At 38.7% G+C, this 23,809-nt stretch overlaps 1 protein-coding gene across 1 annotated transcript in view; it reads right to left on the bottom strand.

Annotated features, from left to right (window-relative positions):
- PDZD8 (PDZ domain containing 8) overlaps window positions 1–23,809 on the bottom strand; it is a 60,397-nt gene that overhangs the window by 19,588 nt on the left and 17,000 nt on the right. Inside the window, exons 2-3 of the mRNA XM_080687484.1 lie at window positions 21,765–21,890; window positions 14,491–14,593 (exon numbers count right to left, since the gene is read on the bottom strand). Of these exons, the coding sequence (XP_080543610.1) occupies window positions 14,491–14,593; window positions 21,765–21,890 (229 nt within the window). The remainder of the gene's footprint in view (window positions 1–14,490; window positions 14,594–21,764; window positions 21,891–23,809) is intronic.

Genomic DNA, 23,809 nt, shown 5'->3' with positions numbered 1-23,809 from the left:
TAATTTAAAAATGTATACCAATTATTTTTGCAAAATCTTTGACCAAGGAATTTTAGATCAGGGGCTGACAAACTATAGCCTGTGGGCTGTTTTCATTTTAAAAATTTATTTATTTATTTAAACCTCACCCAAGGGTATGTTTTTACTGATTTGTAGAGAGTGAGGATGGGGGGGGGGAGGGAGGGAGGGGAGAGAGAGGGAGGGGGGAGAGAGGGAGGGGGAGAGAGAGAGAGAGAGAGAGAGAGAGAGAGAGAGAGAGAGAGAGAGAGAAGAGAGAGAGAGAGAGAAACATGGATCAGCTGCTTCCTATACATGCCCCAACTGAGGATCAAAACCACAACCTAGGTGTGTGCCCTGACAGGGAATTGAAGCGCAACCTTTTGGTGTATAGGACAACATGCCAACTAACCAAGCCACCCAGCCAGGGCTGTGGGCTCTTTTTAAAGAAGTTTTATTGGAAAACACCCACACTCATTTGCTTGTCTGTTGTCACTGGCTACTTTAGAAGTTAAAACCGCTGAGTTGAGTAATTGTGACAGTGATTGGCCCACAAAGTCTAAAATATTTAATATAATCTTACTAATGTCACCCCAATAAATTAATTCAAAGTGTGCCAAACCACGACTAAAAAATAAATATGCATGAATATACACACACTGACATTACAGATTTCTTTACAACACATAAAATTGCAAAAAGTCTAAATGTTCGTCAATGAGTGATTGGTTAAATAAATTATGATACACAATGAGATACGATGCAGACATAAAAACAATGACACATGTATATGGAGACAGAACCATAAACATACCCCGTGAACAGTGTGTATGCTTAGATTTACAAAGTTCTTCTATAAAGTTAATAGTGGTTTTTCTGAGTAGTGAGATTATGGTTGACTTTTGCAATTTTCTTTATAGCTTTCTGAAGTTTTCTTTAATTGGGCAAAAAATATACAGCTCATGACGATTTCCATACATATATTACTTTTATCTTATAGAAATTGCCAATTTTGTTAGAATATACAGGTTTCCTCAAATTTAACAAATGAAATGGCATCACAAAAATTAAATCTCTATTTCATGATACCTACTTCCTTATGCTCAATGGTTTCCTACTTAGACTTCTAACAATATTCTCAGTGTTGCTCAATTTATGAAAGAATTCACACATCATTCATTTAGAAAACAAGCCATCTGTCCATACTCTAAGGTCACTTGATAATCTTTAAAGAAATATAATAAATTACCCAGAAGTAGTCTTAGTTGCAATGATTAATAAAACCTTATCTCCTCCAATAGAGCATACTGTTTGTATAAAACAGCTTTCAAATATAACCACCTATTTGTTTAGTACAATCCAATATCAATGTAAATCAACATGCTTATAAATGGAAAACACAGCTGTCCCCAAACCTATTGTAAACTCTATTCATGTTCAATACTTATGTGGAGAAATACTCAACACCTCATGGAAAAAGACTGATTTAATAGGACATATGAATTAAGTGTTGTTGCTGCTCTTTCCACTTGTCTATTTGAAGATAACAAAAATTTCCTCCTAGTTTTACTTTAGCCTATTCATTTTAAAGTTCCTTCAATTACTTCACATCCTATCCTATAAAATAAAAGGCTAATATGCAAATAGAAAGAACAGCGGAACAACCGAACAACCTGTCACTATGATGTGTGCTGACCACCAGGGGGCGCATGCAGAAAATGGCAGGCATCAGCGAAACATTGTGGGCGTTGGCCATGGTGGGATGGTGGAACAGGTGAGCGGGGCAGCAGACCAAGGTGGGGTGCCGGTCACTGTCATCAGGGTGAGCCTCTGGTGGTTACTGAAAATTCTTTGCTCCCGCGTGCCACGGTCCTGCCCGGCACTCACACCTGCCAATGCTGAAGCCGCCGCTCGCACCCACTGCTAGTGCTGGCCCCAATTGTTCAGCGCTGTCAATGGGTGTGAGTGGTGGCTGCTGGCCCCGATCGCCCTCAGGGCTTCTCCACCTCCCCCTGCTCCTGAGGGGTAATCAGGGCAGCAGCAGCCGCTCGCACCCGCTGACAGCACTGGTCCCGCTCACACCTGCAGCTGGCACCGGAGCTGCCACTCACATCCACTGCCGGCACCGGTCTCGAATGCTTGGTGCCACCAGCAGGTGCGAATGGTGGCTGCCAGCCCCAATTGTCCCTGAGGGCTTCTCCACCTCCCCCTGCTCCTGAGGGGCGATCAGGGCAGCAGCCTCCACTTGCACCCGCTGATGGCGCCGGCCCCAATCGCTCTGCATCATCAGTGTGTGGGAGCAGGGCCACTGGCAGACAGGGGGCCGGGGGCCGCGGCAGGAGGGGCCAAGTCCTGCCCCTGTGCCCACCACAGCCTCATGGCCCACAATTCCTTTCAAAGTGCATGAATCCATGCACTGGGCCCCTAGTTTACTATAATAAAATGCAAAGGTGAGTGCTACAGATCTCAAACAGTTTAGTAGCATGAACTACTTCCTAAATGTTCCAAATCTATGTTAATTACTACATTTTTTCTATGCTATGACATCAACACTCTTTATTCCTAATAAGTTCTCAGTTTATCTTAAACCTTTCTAAAAAATGTTTGTTCACACTTCATACTCAGCTGAAATAGAGAGCAGCTAGTTAATCTCTATCCTTCTTATAAAAGCCCTTAATAAACTTGATGTTCTTCAAAATCACTATTTGGCCCTCTTTCTTTATAAAAACAAACAAAAAAAACCCTCATACTATCCCATGATTGAGGAAACTATTCCATTCCTCTGTCCTCTTCACCTTGTTACAGGAAGGATTTAAAAGGAAGTGGGAGCAGGGGATTTATAGAATATACAAAACATCAATACCACTAAAAACACAGGAGTGTGGCATTTAGGTCTAGTTCAATAATAAACTACTATGTGCCAGATACTGTGCTAAGTGTTTTATAGAATTTAACCTTTATACTGTTATTATTATCTCTACTTCAGAGATTATGAAATAATTTGTTCATAGGCACAAAAATAGTAGAAGAACCTGGATTTGAACCTACCATCCATGGAGATGACATAGTAATTAAGAACACCAGCTCTGGAGTCACACTGCCTGGGTTTGCAGGCTGTCTTTACAACCTGCTAGCTGGGTGACTGGAGTAAGTTACTTTCTTTGTGTCTCAGTTTCCTTCTATATACTAGTAAAATGGAGATGGTAATGGGAGTGGTTGTGCCTGTTTTCATGGGGTTGCCATGAGAATTAAATGGTTAGTGCATATAAAGTCTTAAAATCATGACTGGCACAGAGAAATTGCTGTCTTGTTGCTCCTAACTTCCAGTGGCCTGAAGACATGTGAGCAGCAGTTGTATACTACTGCAGGATCTCTAATAACACCTCTCTAACATTTTCCTAAATTGCTTATTTCCTAGTTCTGCATCCTGCATCTGAGTGTATGACTCAGAAAATGAGCTATTTGGCTAAGTGGGTTTCTGTGGGAAGGTGCTGCTGTGCCTTGAATAGGATGTTTTTTTCATGACAAAGAATGCACTAAGTAAATCAGTCTTACTTGCATCACAGAATACTGGAGGGTCCTAGAAACAGAATCCAAAACAATGTTTAAGTTTTATTAATATGACTTCCTTAGCTAGTTCGCAAAAGCTCTTTTAAAAGAATATTTAGAATCTTACTACTTCATTGTAAAACCTTCTGTTTCTTTTTGTTGTTGTTAATCCTCACCTGAGGATATTTTTCCATTGATTAGAGAGAGTGGAAAGGATGGGGGAGAGACAGAGAAAGAGAAACTCAGCGTGAGAGAGCCACAACCAATTGGTTGCCTCCTGCACACTCCCTGATCAGGGCTAGGGATCAAGTCTGCAACCAAAGTGTGGGCCCTCGACCGGAATCAAACCCGGGAACCTTCAGTCCACGGGCTGACGCTCTATCCACTGAGGCAAACCAGCTAGGGCACCATCGGTTTCTCTTTATTCTATCTCAAAAAAGATCTAAAAACAGAGCATGTATCCCCAATAAAATGTTCAACCTACTGGATGTTAAAATTTCATATTAACAGCACTGGAAATATATTTTTAAAAAACCAGTAGATCAAAGCAGCACATGAAAAAATTCCATCTCTGGACTGATCTTTGATAATCACTGTATCTCCAACCCAACATGTCCAGAATGAGACCATTCTCTTCTTCCTCCCTCTTCATGGCTCCAGTCTTTCTGACTTCTTCTCTCACTCTCCAAACCCCCTGCATTCCAGTTGTATCGAATTTGCATGGATTCTATTTTCCATTTTCATGGCCAACAATTTGGTTTGGACTCTCACTTCCCCTCACCTCTACTATTTCAAGTCTTTCCCTTGTCAAGTCATTCTTGACTTTACCCATCTGCTACTAGATTGGGCAAACATATTACTTACTAGGGGCCCAGTGCATGAATTCATGCACCTTGAAAGGAACTGTGGGCCGCAAGGCTGTGGTGGGCACAGGGGCAGGTCTCGGCCCATCCTCCACATCCCCGCCTGGCCCCTTCAGCTGCAGCCCCCCCGGTCCCGTCTGCTGGCAGCGCCACTGACAGCGCCGGCCCTGCTCACACCCGCTGACGGCACAGAGCGATTGGGGCCAGCACCAGCAGTGGGTATGAGTGGCGGCTGCTGCCCCGATCACCCCTCAGGAGCAGGGGGAGGTGGAGAAACCCTCAGGGGTGATCGGAGCCGGCAGCTGGCGCTTGCACCGGCTGATGGCACCGGGTGATCGGGGTTGGTGCCAGCAGCAGGTGAGAGCACGGGGCAGGACTGCAGTGTGCAGGAGCAAAGAATTTTCAGTAACCACCAGAGGCTCGCCCCGATGACAGTGACCGGCACCCCACCTTGGTCTGGTGCCCTCGCTCACCTGCTCCACCATCTTGCTGTGGCTGCCGACACCTGCCATGTTCTGCATGCGCCCCATGGTGGTCATCGCACGTCATAGCGACCAACTGTTCGATTGTTCCACCTTTCGGTCTATTTGCATTTTAGGGTTTTATATATGTAGATTACCTACTATATGCTGGGTACTGACATTTTAATACACAGAATCTCATTTATTCCTTATACAACCATGTGGAGCATTTTTAGTCCCATTTTATAGAGGAATAAAGTACTGTACTTGTGGATGAGATGGGTTTGGGGACGTTAACTAAGTTCATGCTGCCAAGAAGTAATCTAGCTAAGACTCAAAGTTCAGAGTCACGTCTGTCTAAAGATAGATTATGATGAGGTCACCTGCATTTCAAAAACCTCCATTATTTCTACTATCTTGAAGTAACAGCCAAACTTTTTAGCCTGGCACTTAGGTACTTCTATAACATGGTCCATTCTTGTTTTACATAGTCTTCTACACTACGGTATTCTTTAATCAACATGGACAACTCACTGTATCCTAAACATACTCAAATATTTTCCCTCTTTTTTTGGATTTACACCATGCCCTGCACCTTCCTACCATCTCAAAATCATACATGTACTATGAAGGCTTGGCTCCTTAACATACTTTCCTGATTTTCAAAAGAATGCTATCCTATCCCCTTCTACTCCCCACCCTCACTGGAACCTCATAGTACTGTATTCTGAAACTCTCTTAGAGCAATCATATGCTAACAGTAACACTGAAGAGCTCAATGTACTCTTGATATTTTTTCCTCGCTGCTTCTCTCCCTTGAAGGAAAGGACCATATCACATTGCCTTATACCTCACAATAAGTTTCTTCCTTCTCATACTCACAGTGCCTTACTGGTTTAATATAGAGAATTGATGTTTCTATATTTTAACCTAAGCTGCTACTCTTTACACAGTATTTCAAAATCATACTAAATACAATTAGAAAATATGAGACAGAAAACGGCATTCCTCATTTTTAACCAAGATAAACTTTTTAAGAGTAGAAATACTGAATAGGATTTACTACTAAAGCTCAAAAGCATTTAGTTTAAGAAGCCAAATTATAGAATATTATATGTGGTTAAAATTTACTGAGTCCCTACTGTATTTGCAAATATTATCAAAGTGAACTAAACCCGAGTTTTCATAAAAACTGACATTTTCAAAAAAGCTTTATTTGCTTTAATCTTTCTCTTCCTTTGATAAGATTAAGATTGTAAATGGCAAATGGTTAAATAGAAGCACCAGAATGCTATCTGCAAGGCATCTTGGCCTTAGACAAACATGCCAAATGCCAACTCGGAAGCATCTCGCCTAATGTACTTATAAATTTCTGTGTCTCAGAAGTTCTCACTTGAAATCAAAGTTCTTTAGAGAGCTCTTTTAGACTCTTTGTATGTACGTTCAACAATTCGTAGACAGATATGGACAGATATTCAGTAAGACTTCTAAAACTCTCCAAAGCTAAAAGGGAAGTAAAATTTTAGATCATATAGTTATTTTATTTAGGCTACATTAAACTATACACATAGAGTTAGAAGTTCTTTTGATGTTTTTATAATAGCATCATTAAAAACATCAAAAGTATTAACATAATTCATCAACTGTGATTAGCATAATAATGTACCACATTTATAAACTAAAATCCTCACTCTAAAAACCATGTTTAAAAATGTTTTTTTTAACAAAGGGAATATTGAGCAGTAAATTTCATTCTGTGGACTTCTTCAACCTAAACATTTTTATTTGGTTAAAGCATTTATCAGAAATAGCTTTCAGGGAGAAAGCAGACAGCAATGTGACTAAGCTTCACTGAAACCTGAATGTCTGAAAGAAAAAGGGTTGAGGGTAAATTGAGCTCATGGCCAGACAATCAACTTCAGTCTTCCCAGAAACATTCATTCAATACCCACTAAATGCCAAGTGCTGTGAGTCAAAACAATCATGGTATAAGCTGTAAAGGAAGATATTGGTGGAAGTAACACTGATCAAACTGTCATACAATTATAAATGTGAATTCCCAACTGTGGTAAAGTATTATCAAAGAGTTTTATGCTCACTAGGGAAAAGTTTCCCAGAAGAATGATGATGGTTGGTGAATCAGTTAAGATCTGATGAAACAGAAAACACTGAAGCATTAGAAACAGAGGGACTCGAAAATAGGGAAATGGCTATTCAGCGATAGAAGAACTGAGAACCAAACAGGGGCAGTGAAGCAACTCAGATATTAGCAACAGTCAGAAGTCACACCCAACCTTGGGCTGGAAGGGCAGAGGGAGGATGTGTATCAGTAGAGGACAGGGCTGGAGCATCAGGAAGAAGCTGCAAGCATGGTGGGATTGTCCTGTGAGAAGCATGGAGCCATGAAGGAGAAATAGTGGCTGCCAGACTTGTTGTCCAAGGCAGAGGAGAAAATGAAGAATACCCTGGTTCCTAGTCCACTCCCATTTCTCACCAAAGCTTCATAGTGGTCAAACCCAGCTGAAAGTCAGCTGACAGTGAAGCCCTGGAAATATAACCAGTAGAGGTAAGTCTTCTCTTAACATAATGCAGGGGAAGGGCCCAAGAATGTTTGAGGGAAGCAAGCTAAGGCCTAGTACAAGCAGAGGTCTGAAGAATGGGGGTAGGTATAGGTATGCATGTGGAGAAATGTGCTGGGGGGAGGCCCATGCACAAAGGCCATGCAGTGGACAGAGTATGGCATGTATGAAGGAGTGAAAGATGACCAGCCCAGCTAATGCAGAATGGAGGGTAGAGGTAAGGCTGGAGAGATAGGGACCAGGCCAGAGGTGGCTTTGTAGGTCACATCAAGGAATCTGTCCCTATTCTAGGAGCTACTGAAACCATTGAGATTTAAGGAGGCAGTTGATAGAAGCAGATCTGTATTTCAAAACAATCATTTATCCTTCTCCCACCTCCCAAGACATTCACATAACAACTACAACGTGCCAGAAATTCTACTAGGTACAGGACACACATATAAAAAGAATACAGCATATCTGTGCCCCTGTGAGGTCTACCAGCAAGTATGTAATGTGCAGTATTATTAAAGACCTTTTAAGTATCCTTCTTTAGCATTTATCATCTGATTATCATGAGGAATGTGAAATTTATCTTCATAGACTTAACTCCTTGCTCAGTAAATTTGTTGATCATCCTACTGTTTCACTTTTTGCATATATATGCTTCCATTAATCATTCACCCACCTTTGTCTTTTCAGCTGAAGATCACTAATTTTTTCCCATCCATTTATCTTTATATGGCTATCTCCCTTCCAAGGTAATTTTAGTGCTTCCTCCCCACCTGATTCAACTGTTACAAATTTCCTGCATTATAAAAACCTGAAATACACAAATAACTCTCTCTGAGAAGAATTTCATGATTTTTAAATAAGTATATTCATTTTGTGACAACTACTCTTATGAAAAATTGAATAATTCAGGATATTACACCTAGTCAAGTTTATTGTTTTCCCAAATTCTAAAGACAGATCTATCAGGTGATTTGGGAAGCTTTGCTATGGATCTTCATCAAAAGCTTTCTGAAAGCTGAAAATGCATTTACTATTTCCATTTCTTCTACACACTTGTTTAGCATCTTCATATTAGACAGGAATGATTTCCCTATCATACCTAATAAAACAAACATGTAAATTGACTGTACCTCAGTCAATCAGAGTGAGTATGCAAATTAACCCAACAAAGATGGAGGTTAATTTGCATACATAGGCGCCCAGCAGCCTGGGTCCCGGGAACTTTCTCAGCATCCAGGTCAGCCCAGTTGCCTCAGTAGGACTTCCCCTGAGGGCTCCCAGTATGTGAGAGGGGGCAGGCTGGGCTGAGGGACCCCCCGCCCCTGCAGTGCACGAATTTCGTGCACCAGGCCCCTAGTATTATATATTCTCCAAACTGATTACCTTCCTTTTGCCATTTTTTCCTCTTTTCAGCTGCGCTAACCTTTGCTCTGGAGGTAAAGAGAGGCTCACTGGGCTCTATAAGACAGACTACCTCTGAATCAGGCTGTCTTGGGCAACTGAACATGGCTAATCTTATGATGAAGGCCCTTCTATTTAAATCCTGTCTCCCCTGAGTTTCAGAGCTCTCCCAGACTCTGTTCTAAAATGATTCCACTATCACCACTCCCAAACTGTCTCCTAATTATCAGAATATCATTCATAGTCCAGTTTTTGTTAGCAACAGTAGGATTTAATGGAACAAGTATAGATTGTACAAGCAGAAGACTATGGCTCTTTATATATGGCAAAAATATGTCAGACTCTAGGCATCATGTCCTCAAATAGCTCTTTAATTGTAAGAGTGTGTTTAAAAAAAATTGAAGGAAGCCTGATATAAACTATTTCTCTTTCAGAATCAGATCCTTTCAAAAATGAGGGAAGCAAGAGAGGGGAGAAAGAAAGGTGCCACCGGAGTCTAACAAAAAGATAAAGCCCAGTCCTAGCTGGTTTGGTTCAGTGGACAGAGCATAGGTTGCGGACAGAAGGGTCCCGGGTTCGATTCCAGGCAAGGGCACATGCCCGGGTTGCTGGCTTGATCCCTGGTAGGGGATGTGCAAGAGGCGGCTGATCAATGGTTCTCTCTCATCATTGATGTTTCTATCTCTCCCTCTCCCTTCCTCTCTGAAAGCAATAAAAATATATATTTTTTAAAAAAGATAAAGTACAGACTCTAGGAGATGAATTCTTCTGACTTCATAATTTTGGGTACAGCTGACCCTATTTAAAGCCCTTAGCAGGGGACTCTTTCCCCATCCCCACATGGGAATCTGTGCTGTGAGATTCTTTCCCTTCCCCACGTGGGAGTCTGTACTTGTTCTTCAATAAATTTCCACCTTTGCTATAAAAAATAAAAAAAATAAAGCCTTTAGCAGTTGCCAGTTGAAGTTGCCAACTGGTAGTTGCCAACTGGAAGTTGCCAACTGATACCCTATAACCCTCTGAAAACAATATACTCATTCTAATTAAGAGTTCCAAATTACCATTTAGAAATTCTCCCCAATTGTTAGCTGACTGCCCTTCAGGGATTTATTACTTCTTATTTTTCAGGAAGATCTGATATATCATGACATCTAATGCCTTTCACCACAATTCCCTCTGGTACCTGCATATTAAGCTACACAAACCTGAAGTGCTTCTGCTTCTATTTATACTGAACACATGCCGGTTCCAGCATCTCTTCTGCCCATCCACTGTGTACTACATCCCAAGGACCCAAAAGATACTTTTCTAATTCTGTCTTCATTTCAGAACAAGAAGTCCATATTCTTCCTTCTTCTTTGATAGTAACATATTTATGCCAATGTACTGACTTAACAGTTATTTGGATTTTTAACATTCTGTCTCTAATCACAGAAGGAAAGACTAGTCTCTTATAAAGGACAATTGCTTTCAAATATCTGAGTGCAGAGGGAGTAGGGTCAGGATAAAATGAACATTAAAAAGCTTGTTTTCAAACTTAAACTCATTTCACCGTTTTATTTAAAATGGAGAACAAGGGAAAGAGCTAGACAGAATAGCTGAGTGCCAGCTGGCCCCAAGGCCTTTCCCACTACCTCAGAACTCCCAGATTCAGAGGAAAGTAACACTCAGGATCTCTCTATTTAAAACTGTGTGTGTTTATGTGATATTTATATGATGTTTGTTTTAGTATTCACACAATAATGATTATGTATGCTTTAATATGTCAGATTAATTTACTGTGAATTTTATTTGATGAGCACTATGAATTTTATTTTATAAGCACTATAAATTCTAGAGATATATAGCTGTCCATAGAGTTTCCAACTGAAATATTAATCATTGCCTGAAATGAACTTTTTTAAAAATCTGAACCTGAAATTTATTCATTAGTAAAAGGGAAGCAAATTATCATCACCAAACCTGCATATTGCTATAGAATGAAAATAAACTTGCTTGTCTCTTTTAGTAAAGGTGAACATATTTTTAGTATTGACTTTGTCATCTCTTGCAAGATAATTCTCTAATGTTTGTTTAAACCTATTATCTAATTTATTTGCACCTCAGCTATCACATTTAATGGGATTCTCATGAGGAATCTTTGCTTACTATTTTTAAAGAATAAACACAAGTACCTCATTTATTCTATGAGCTCTTTTACTTTGCAAGTGAAATAATAAGCAAGGCAGTGACCGAGTGTCTGATTTTGCCCCAAACTTGCCTTGGATTTCTAATAAGGTAGAAAGTAGGCTTTACGCAAGCTATTTGTTAAATTATTCTTTTCAATATTCCCTAATACCCAATTTAAGAAAAAAAAATCCCCTTACAAACAAAAGATCATCAAATACATTTAAATTTTTTCTTGTGGTAAGAAAGACTGTGGACTGACCACCTAAAAAGTATTCATAACCCTTTTCTCTTAACTTCTATTTCTACAAAGGCTGAAAAACAAAAATGAGTCCCCATACTTCCCTGCTGGTAGTAGAGACCATATGACTTAGTTCTAACCAATGAGATATAAGTCAAAATCCCTGGGTGGAGCTTCTAGTAAAGAATTTTAAAAGGACAAAACCTGACTGACATGTGCCTCTGGCATGCCTTATATCTCATCCTTTTTCTTGAAAGGTGGATACCTAGGGGTACACTGGATAATATGCAACCATGAGAATAAAACCCCCATGCTAAGGATGATGGATGAGGAAGCCAGTAAGAGCCACCTCCTTGATTATATACTAAGAGCTTATTGCACAAGATAAGTCTCTTTTTTTTATTTAAGCCACATTCATTAGATTTGCTAATACTTCCAGCTAATGCATTACAACTGTTCCATCTCCACCCCCAACATTTGTGTAAGTACTACAAATCTAAAGCTTTCCATCTGTTATTGGTCTTCCCTATTAATGGCATGATAAGGTACATTATAATGCTTTAAAAACTCAAAGCTATACTTAAAATATGAAAGATATTAAGTTTCTTTCATTCTGTACACTAAAATTAGTGACTGAGTAAATTTTAACATTTAAAAAACTAATTTAAACCTGAAAATTGTATATATAAGAATAGCTTCCAAAATCATTGAGTACTTTAGCATACTTATTTTTAATGATACATTTTCCATCCAAGTTTATAATATATTCCAAATTTTCAAATCCTATCCTACAATGTCTTTGTAGTCTTGAAGAGCACTCTAATTCTCCTCCCTAGTTATTAAATTCAGACATATGAAATTTAATGCCTGAAGACACTTAACTGTTGTTGACATTTTTGACACCAGATGTAATTAGTAACCTAGAATTATTTTTCCAAAACTAGCTATGACATATGCTAAGATCTAAAATTATGACTCAAGATTAAAGTCTTACTAATTTTTGTTACAAAATATTAAATCTGTCTAATCTGATATAAGGGAAACTGAAAATGCCAATAGCAATGGCAAGTTACGACTATTTCATACCCAGACAAAACAACAATGCTTTTTCATGTATTTATATATTTCAGAACATACTATAAAGCTGGTTATTTTATTCCTCTGGGGAGCTGCTTCAAATTGACTGAGATGTAACTTAAAGTTAAGGCATGCACAACCACCAAAAAGGGGGAAAATTTTCTAAAAACCACTATTTTGACCATGTCATTTCCATGTTCAAAATCTTCAATAGCTCCCAAATACTTTCATAAATTCAAAACTCTGTGATTCAGCCCATCCTCTTTGCAGCTTTACTTCCCCCTATATTCCCACCCTGATCAAAATTACTCTACTTATTCCAAAATAATTTCACAATGCTCAATGTTATACAAGGATATACACAACAGTTATTACATAAAGAGACTGGAAATAATTTAAAAGTCAAGGATACATCTATAAAAATACCACATAACCTGCCGAAACCGGTTTGGCTCAGTGGATAGAGCGTTGGCCTGCGGACTGAAAGGTCCCGGGTTCGATTCCGGTCAAGGGCATGTACCTTGGTTGCAGGCACATCCTCAGTGGGAGGTGTGCAGGAGGCAGCTGATCGATGTTTCTCTCTCATCGATGTTTCTAGCTCTCTATCCCTCTCCCTTCCTCTCTGTGAAATATCAATAAAATATATTTAAAAAAATAAATAAATAAATAAATAAATAAATAAATAAATAAAAATACCACATAACCTTCAAAAGTCAATATGCTTAGGGGCCTATTTAAGAGAATAGAGAATTGTGACTATTTTTAAAAATGCTATGAATAATATACTATTCTAGAAATACCAAAAAGCACATTACTATTACTGTAAAACAGCTATGTAAACATACTTCAAAAGTACCTATTCACCAATATACTGAAGACATATTAGAGAAATAGTTTTCCTAAATATTGGCTATACTGCTACTAAGAGCTCAATGTGATAGAAACAGCTGAATATCTAAGTTATTAAATACATCTTTAAAGAATACAACTATAATTTATTTCTGCAAAAAACTATTGATGTGTTAAATAGATCTAATATTTAAATAGACTAGAAGTAATCCAGAGAAGTTTGGGAAGTCCAAGAAGCATTCTGGAGTTTTATTATTACCAAATGCAGAATATTTCAATATACGCTTAGTATATGAAATAACTATTCTTAAAAATCGAGAAAGGCTACATGTTCTTTTATGGCATAAATTATTTTTCAACTTCAGACATAAAAATCCTGGGATTTTATTTCCAATGTAAAACTTCACGGGCTTAATAAAGCAATTTTGTAGACAACATTTTGATAAATGCTCTAAACCTTTAATAAACTACTAGATTTATGCAAATTCCAAGAAGTGTATCATAATTCCTATTAAAACTTCTATGGGAAACATTCAGAAATACCAAATTTGGAAAAAAACAGTGACAATTTTTATTTATTTAAGAACTCAAAGAACCCAACAAGTCCAATTAAAACATGTTGAGTATGAAGCAATTTTTGTTCATTTTTAATTCCAGCCCTTAAAATATTTTAAAAGCCTATTTTTTCCCCCAAGTTTTACAATTTAGGTGACAATCTCTTTTGAGATATCAAAAAAGAAACCAGAACATTAAGTCCTTCACACACCAAAAGTATATCCCAAATCCATTCTTTCCATTTCCTCAGCTACTACCTCCTGAATGCCTTCCCCTGAATGCCTCCTGATCTCTCTTAGGTTTACTCTCATCCTCCCATAATCCTTTCTGTATACAGGAAGAACATTTTTTTTTTTCATAAAATGTACACAAGATCTTGTCATTCCCTATCTTAAAACTATCCCACCACAAAGAATAAAATCCAAAATCCTTGCCATGCCCTATATGAGTAAGTATGACTCCACCTCACTTATGGCTAGACTACCTTCTTTCTGTTACTCAAACACACCTGCCCTGACCTCTCCTGTACAGAAGAGAAATTAGTCAGGCTAGATATCTTATGCAAGCAAGCAATCTGAATACTATAGTTTTATGTGATCCATTTCATTACTGATGTTGTATTATAAAAAGATGAATAAAAGCTGTTCATAATTATTTGCACATGACCAAAAATAACTAAGAATATAGAAATATTAATAAAAGCATGCTTATAGAATACAAACTTTATACAGATGTAAAACTATGCAAATCAATTTTACCGTCTTAATAGAACTCCTTTGTTTTTCTTCCCAAACACCACTGCTCAACTCAAGTGTGCAATGAATATTTGCCTCTCTGTCATAGGATCCAAAAATGAGTAACCTGCAGTATAAAAATAAAACAAGATTATTTTAAAAACTTAAATCAAATACTTGGTATACCCTCTAGTGGAAAAGTGAAGTAAAGCTAAAATTAGGTGAAATTCCAGGACAAGTTATTTTTCAGTGGCTAAATCAAACAAACAGAAAGTTAATTTTTATGAATGAGATATAGTACAAATAGTTGCTTGTGAACACAAATACACACATGCACACACACACCTACCTCCATCTACTAATATCACCGAATTTATTTAATTTCTTTAAGCCCATTTCTTCCTTTGAACAATTCAGGGGAAATATAGTACTTAATTCTTAAAGCCGTTGTAAGAGTAAAAGAAAACAATGCATACAAGGAATTTAGCATAGTACCTAGCAAACAGTAAGTGCTCAATAAATGTTTGTTATTTCTATTATCTTGAAAACAATTATCAAGGAATAACTGCATCACCTAATTTTACTGCTTAACATTCAGATTTTAAAAGGAAATCCCAGGTCCTATTAGGCAGTTTTTATTATTGGAGGAAAAAATCTTGAGATCCTATTAGGCAGTTTTTATTATTGGAGGAAAAAATGTTACCTACATGTCCAACAACTTTTACATTATATATCTTCTAAATCAGAACGTAAGTCTGACAATATGTTTTAGTAGTAAGCTTAAGAACAGCTTTAGCTGTTAATCGACATCTTGATTACCACTCCATTACTTTACCTCTATATGAATATCATGGGGGTAGGAATGAGATAATGAAAGAAAAATGGATAAAACACATCAGAGCAATATGAGAAAATTGTTTCCTAAGGTTGGGACCTCAAGCAAATCATGTTTATGCCTCACCAACTGGCTTTATGAACTAAAAAGCCTGAACAAAATCATGGCAAAAAGAAATCCATAAATTTAAATAAATTTTAATCTTAAAAGGAAATTTAAACAGTACTCAACAACCTACTGCCAAAAACATAAGATACAGAATTATAAAATACTAAGTTTAGGAAAATGAGAATTTTCATTTATCAAAGCTTTGCTGCCACCATCTGTTCAAAAGCGCAAACTACCTAAGTAAGGGCCTTGACTACTGTGCAGAGAAAGCTATGCACCAGCTAGTAGTTTCTGAATTCCCAATAGATATTAAATCTTCAGGATTCAGGAACAAGAAAACACAATTCTTGGATCGTGCAATAGTTCTTTGGATTAGACAATGGTTTCTTAAGCTAGGACATAAAAATAAAAAACAGATAAATGGGACATCACTGAAATTAATTTTTTTGTGCTTCAAAGGGTACCACCAACCCACACAATGAGGAAATCCTGTGGACCTGTGTCCTTGTTCAGGATCTTAAGTCTCAATGAAGAATTTATAGCAATGCATTCTGAAGACCATCAAGCTAGATCTGGAAGGGCTGCAGCCCTCTAAATAAGTAGTAGTGGGGCGGGGGGGGGGGGGGAATGCGGGCAGACAGGCTCCTCTGTGCTAAAAGAGTCAGTGGCTGACTGATTGGGATGTAATCTCGGCATAAAAAATTGAGGTGCTCTAAATGAGAGGCAATCTATTGCCAAGCCCCGCAGATACTGCTCCCATCAGAGAAAAAAAATTCCTCTGGAACCTCATATCCTTCCATTTTTAAATAGGAAACTGAGCTCCATCATAATCTTAGGAGACCAACATCATATATGTGGTCCATTGTTGACCAAAATGTCACAATGCAGCATATGACTGTACAGTACTTGACCATACACCCTCAATCTTGTGTAGTGTAGAGGAGACTTCAAATAAATCCTGAATTCCTTTTAGTAAGTATGTTTCTATACTTGTAATAGAGCAATTCTGCAACTATTTGAGATGTTATTACAGAACTGAGCAAATGAGTACAAGTGCTGATGTTACTGGAGCTAGGGTTCAGGGGACATAAAAATATGAGGAAGAATGAACCAAGCCAAGGAACAACTCTAGGATAAACTAGAATTGGAAGTATTGGGTGAGCTTATGATTTCTAAATTGTGTATGTGTATGCATATATGTGTAAGTGTCTATACATGTATGTATTTCACAACTCTGTCCGCTGAAGGGACCTCTGAGTATATGAAGTAGCAATGAACAACCCAACACCCAGATCTTGATTTTTAATATCATTCTCTATTAAAAAGAACCAGGGCTCTTCAGTAAAACAGCTGATTCTAGGACTATGGCAAAGATACAAAATAAACCTGGAACAGCTTGTTATACCAGAAAGTAACGAAGAGCTAAAAAAAAAAAAAAGACAGGCTCATGTCACAAGCATACAGAGCCAAGTTTGAAACGGTTCCTAGTGGCCAAATCAGGAACAATTCACAACAAAATAATTAAGAGTAGTAAAGAATTATAATCATTAAAAAATATAGGAATCTATGAGTCTGTGCCGATAATAGATAATTGGGGAATAAGGTAAGGACTCTTGGTAATAGAGTAGAATGTAACTGCTATAGTTTATTTGTGTTACCATTAAACATTTTTTTAAAGTGATATATTTTTGGAACCCAGTAAAATAAAACAGGCATTCCAAAAGCTGAGAAAATACAGGCTTTAGAACAGTGTAAGTGTGACTCAGTGAAGAAGTGACCTTAATTAGAATCTTCTATCTATAATTAGGACAGGATATATCCTAAATATACCACCTTCAGAGTACAGAACTCTCACACCACAAAACCGTATAGGCTTTGCTTTCACTGACTATAATCTCTGTTTGTTTTAAAAATATACCTGGTTGATAAAACCAGCCAAAGAAAAACAAGAAAATGTATTCATTACTTCATTGTCTTTTACATAAAGACTAGAGGCCCAGTGCATGAAATTCATGCACGGGGGGGGGGGGGGGGGGTAGGGTGCCCCTCAGCCCAGCCTGCACCCTCTCCCATCTGGGACCCCCTTGAGGGATGTCCGACCACCCATCTAAACAGGCGGTCGGACATCCCTCTCACAGTCCAGGACTGCTGGCTCCCAACCACTCACCTGCCTCTACCTGATTGCCCCTAACCGCTTCTGCCTGCCAGCCTGATCACCCCCTAACCACTCCACTGCCAGCCTGATTGATGCCTAACTGCTCCCCTGCCAGCCTGGTCGCCCTTAACTGTCCTCCCCTGCAGGCCTGGTCGCCCCCAACTGCCTTCCACTGCTGGCCCCATCACCCCTAACTGCCCTCCCCTGCTGGCCTGCCCCCCACAACTGCCCTCCCCTGCAGGCCTGGTCCCCCCTAACTACCCTCGCCTGCAGGCCTGGTCCCCCCTAACTGCCCTCCCCTGCAGGCCTTGTCCCCCCCAACTGCCCTCCCCTGCAGGCCTGGTCCCTCCACAACTGCCCTCCCCTGCTGGCCTGGTCACCCCTAACTGCCCTCCCTGCTGGCCTGATCTCCCACAACCGCCCTCCTCTGCAGGCCTAGTCTCCCACAACTGCCCTCCTCTGCCGGCCCGGTCACCCCTAACTGCCCTCCCTGCTGGCCGGATCACCCACAACTGCCCTCCCCTGCAGGCCTGGTCTCCCCCAACTGCCCTCCCCTGCCTGCAGGCCTGGTTCCCCCCCACCCCCATTTCCCTCCCCTGCTGGCCTGGTCTCCCACAACTGCCCACAACTACCCTCCTCTGCCAGCCATCTTGTGACGGCCATCTTGTATCCACATGGGGGCAGCCATCTTTGACCACATGGTGGTGGCCATCTTGTATCTTGGAGTGATGGTCAATTTGCATATTACTCTTTTATTAGATAGGATTATGTGACAAATCCCTCCTAGAATTTGAGGCCAAATTTCTTTTCCCCTAAAGAACATGCACAGTTTGTCAGAAAATGAGAGCTAAGTTATCCATTAAGTTTCCTCTGCAGCCAGAAAACTGATCTTCTCTTCTCTATATGGTTGTTTTTAATTTATCTTTTCTACTTAACTACACATGGGCATTTGTTTTCTTTGCAAAATACTTCAAACCCGTTTAAGACTATAAATTACAAATTTAAAAATAGTTTTAACAATATGATTTTAACACTAATGTGCAATAATTAAATCTTCTAATAGAAGCACTACAAATACATAAATTGAGGTCATTGGGAACTTTAAAAGTCAACTTTAATGCAAAAAAATGCAGTTAGAACCAATTTTTACAAACAAAATTGTGTTTCCACACCCAAACTTGTAATTGGGAAGTTCAAAACTCTACTTCAGATAATTAAAAAAGAACCTCTCTTTACAGCCTGAGAACCTTGTATGTTAATAAAATTCAAATTCCAGTTCTCACAACCAATTATGCAAAAAGAACAGGTTTGTCTAAAGATTTGTTTTCCTCTTGGTAAACACTATAATGATTACATTAAGGCATAATAATAGAAGCTACAGCTACTGAAGGCCTTCAATATAGTAGCCACTGTGGTTTATTTACCTATTCTGAGCACAATTACTGACAAGGTAGTAGCCTTGCCCATTTTACAGATATGAAACTTGTCTAAGAATATCTAACAGTAAGGATACACAGCTAGGATGTAAAGACAACACTTTCTAATTCAAAAGTTGGTATTATTTCCACTTCATGTTGCCTCCTGAAGCATAAAGTTTCCAGTTGTACAATAACTCCAATATTTTCAATAAACAGTTTGTTTTCTATGAATACTTATAATTTTTTTTCTCACTGGCAAAGTTCACTCTCAAGAAGCTTTACATCAGGCAAGTTTGATGAATGAATGAATGAATGAATGAATGAATGAATAAATAAATAAATAAATAAATAAATAAATCTCCTTCAAGGCTATCTTTGCAGATCTGGGGATGGGTGGATGAGTAGGTAGATAGGAATTAACAACAGTATAGTCAAGAAATTTTGTGCAAAGCTGCCCTTCAAATGGTTAGAAGTTGCTATGATTATTTTGGAAAAGGTAACCCATTAAGTCTGATTCTGATGCCAGTGGATCAATAAGAAAATTCACTGGGGGAAAAAAAAGAAAGTATCACTTCAAAATTTCCTTAGACACAGGCCACTTGAAAAATGTCCTAAATATTAACAGAATATAATTACATACTTATTTATTTTTTTCTTTTTATTCAATTTATTGGGGTAACACATCATAATTATATATTTAATACTTCGGCTTACCATAATATATTAGCTTAGCTATTTCAAATTCAGACTTGTGTAGAACCATGTTTTATTGTATATTTCATTTTACCGTACACTAAAGTTCCTTATTACAAAATTTACAGGTTTAGTCTTTCTTTGATAAAAGAATTCCTTTTCAACTAGCTTTCTGACATAACAGTGCACAATAATGAGTCACTCTAAGACAAACAAAAAATATTTATCATATTATTATTAAGGTATTCAAAATTAACCTATTTATTAGCAAGGACATAAATATATTAGGTATAAAAATATAACCTCTATATCCAAGCACTTGTTTTTATTATGAGTTGGAAATAAAAATAGAAGTGATAAGTACCAAACAAGTGGTACAAACAAGTGTCACAGAAATGTAGCAAAAGGACAGTATGCTTGTACTTGGAATGGTTAGGAGACACATTAAAGATGTAACTTTTGAGGTGAACCAAGAAAGGCTGGTTTCAACGAGCAGAAAATGGGGTAGGGCCTTCAGTAGAGAAACAGTGGGGTGTACACACAAGGGCCTTAGTACTTTAAAATATCTAAGGCAGGGAATGGTGAACTGTGGTTGTCTATGGGCCAAATCCAGCTCACTGCTTATTTTTGTATGGCCTGTGGGCTATCAGTGGTTTTTGCATTTTTAAATGGTTGTGGGGGGGGGGGGGGAGAGGATATTTCATGCCACATAAAAATGATGGAACTCATATATTCATAATTATACATAAATATACATAGTTTTATGAAGCTACAACCATGCCACACCCATTTGTTAACCTATTGCCTATTTCTGACTGCTTTCACACTACAAGGCTGAGTTGAGTAGTTACAACAGAAATCATGTAAATCACAAAGCCTAAAATATTTACAATCTGGCCCTTTAGAGAAAGAGTTTGCCATCCTCTTGCCTTAGGAAGACCTATGTGGCTAAAGTGAAGTACTGTGAGTGAGGGGCTGAGCAAAGAAGCTAGAAAGGTCAGAGGGGTGTGTAGGCCCTGGCAAGGATTTGAGTCTGTATTCTAGAGTAATAGGGGGAGGCACTAAAGAATATTAAGGGAGTGACAATTAGACTTGCATTTTGAAAATCTCATTCTGGTTGTTATATTGGTAACCACTGTTAGGAAATAAGTGTGGATGAAGAAGGGGCTCTGCAATAAATCTAAATGAAAGTAACCTCACAGGTGATCTGATCATAAATTCCTAACTGGGCAGGTCATCGTGGATAGCTAAGCCCTAGACCTATGAAAAGGTTTATCTTTGCCTTAAGTAAGTCCTGTCCATTGTTCTTGTGCATCTAGGTTAACACACCTTTGAAATGCCAGAGTCACCCCTTTTTTTTAGATCTCTCAGAAGCATAACCACCCTCAAGGGAGCACATAATCTTGTTAAGTATTCTTGTCTTCTCTCATCTTCATATAATCTTCCGTACATTCCCTCCTTCATTCCAACTGTATAAAAGACTGCAAAACTGTCATTCTCCAGAGCATCTGAGATCTTGCTTCTCCCATGTCATCAATTTGGCTCAAATAAACACTTATAAAAATTCTCTACAGGTTTGGACATTCTTATGCCAACATAAGTAAGAAGGATAGTGTAGTAAGCAATTCAAGAAACATATGAATACAGCTTAGACTATGGGGCTGGTAAAATAAAATAAGGAGGCTGGACCAGATCCTTTCAGAAAGCTCTAAAATTCTAAGCATCACAGGGGTTTCCAAGCCTGATTTTTCAACTTTCCAGAGTATTTTCAATGATCACAAACAATTCTCAAAACTGTTATGCTATGAACTGCTGCTCTCCTATAGGTATAAGTCAGGTATGCCAACAGAGTGTCATGCATCTAAAAAGTTTGGGAATTACAAAAAATAAATGTCCCCCCCAACTCCATTAGAATGTTTATATATATTTTTTGCAAGCTGGAAAGGACTATTTTTTTTAAAATTTACGATTAAATTATTTACAAATAATACAATATAAATCAGCACAGAGGGAGAATAAACACAAATACTGCTTAAGCACATTTTACTGCACTTTCTTTCCAATAATGTAGTAATGACAAAGATCATACCTGCTGCATTCTAACAATGTAACTTTAAGACGGCCTTCAGTGAGTGCCCATTGTTGTATATGGATATGGTCTTCTTCATCTTCTTCAAATCTTTGCAAGGTTTGGAATGGAAAAAATGGCTTAAACCTGAAAAAATAAAGATAAGTCTAAATTTCTGAGTAAAACACACCACAGTTTAAAGCATAATAACAAAGCCTACCCGTAGGAAAACAACACAAAACAAACACCTAACACTGGCCAACAAGACCAATGCTTACTGCCTGCCCCCAAACTGGCAGCACATGTTGGCATCTCTGCGGCACCAGACCTCCTGGTTCTCAGGCATGCCCTCAATGACGAGGCAGGACCCTGAGAACAAAGCAAGAGAAAATCTAGGTCTCCAGGTACCAGCACAGCTGGTTTCTAGTGAGGCCTCGCACCTTGGCTTGTACACAGCCATTTTCTTGCTGTATCCTCCCATGACTTTTTTTTCTGTACACACATGTTCCTGGTGTCATTTCTCTGCTTTTAAGGACACTAGTCCTATTGAATTAGGATTCCATCCTTATGATCTCACTAGTGTCCTGGTGCATGGATTCGTGCACATTGAAAGGAAATTAATTAGAAGAAATATTTTAATATTGCTATTCATTCTTTCTCTATAACAGAAGTGTCAATCAAATTCACGATCAACAATGACAGATTGAAACACATGCGTGCAATTGGCGCCAGCGAGAGCTTTATATGTATCACACATGTGGGAGTCAACTTAGCCTTATATATATAGAATAAACTTGCTTAATTAGACCTGCTTTCTGATTTAGCTAAATTTTTTCCAGCCCAGTGAAACACCCCAACTTCTCTTTCAGGTAATTGTCAGCAACATAGCAGTAAATATCAACACAAAGCAGATAATTGTTATAGATCACACGGAGAAAAATGTAAAATATTTAACTATAGCGGTGTATGACTATATTCTGCGCAGTGAGAAAACCTGAAGTCATTTTCAAGTTTCACCATTTCTTACTTCTTTTCAGTTGGGTCAAGTTTCTAAACTTTCTAAATCTCCGTCTTTTGGCTAATGAAAAGAAAATAGGATTCTACTGCGTCTCCTATCTACCTACTACTCCAGGACTTCTGTGAGGATCAAATGAGGCACGTGAAAATGCTTCACAAACATTTGGTTAAAGTGTAAAATGTTTGCACCTGACTATAAAGCAAGTCTTGTTCCTGGATTGAAGAAACTCCAAGGAGGCTAGTCTCTAGGGAGAGGAAGCTGGTGTTGCTATGTGATGTCATTACCCAGCACCCACAGCGACCGTTTCTGGGCTGGGCTGTGGGCCGCATTTTGCACCATGGGGTTTTGGCAGCATTGGCTGCGATATGGTGGGGTGTTGCTCTGGGGTGGTGGCGGGGCCTGAGTCCCACTTGGGGGAAGCCAAGTGTTGAGTTTGTTGGTGCCAGGTCCATGATTTCGTTTATATTTAAATGGCCAGTGTGCATCATGGCAGCTCCTGTGTTGAGTGTCTGCCCCCTGGTGGTCAGTGCGCATCATAGCTACCAGTCAGACAGACACTTAGCCTTTTATATATGTAGATTTGAACTTAATTACCTTCTTAAAGGTCCTCTCAAATATAGTTACGTTAAGGGTTAGGGCTTCAAGATAGGAATTTTGGAGGACACAATTCAGTCCACAATAGAACTCAAATGTAACTCCAGAGCCTGATCTACAGTCCTGAGGCTGATTTGATTACCATCCCGTTTTCTGCTGGAACATATACTCTAAACCCAATCTGAAGGTACCTGACAAGAACATTCATGGTTTTACAATCTTACTCCTAGATATCTCCAATAGAAATGTGCACAAATGTTCACCCTTAGTACGCCATAAGCATCTATACACACAAGCAGGATGGTTTACGTTTTGGATGCATGGCAATTAACTGGTTCACCAAAAGATCTGTGCAAGAATATTTATAATAGCACTAATCCAACAGTCCACCAACAACAGAGAAATAAACTGAGGTCAGTCACATGGTGAAATACTCTATAGCAAATATAATAAG

Source organism: Plecotus auritus, assembly GCF_963455305.1.
Source record: "Plecotus auritus genome assembly, chromosome: 9".
In the NCBI taxonomy this organism is placed as follows: Eukaryota; Metazoa; Chordata; class Mammalia; order Chiroptera; family Vespertilionidae; genus Plecotus; species Plecotus auritus.
The sequence above is the reverse complement of the archived record's forward strand: the minus strand, read 5'-3'. Positions and strand labels throughout refer to the sequence as shown.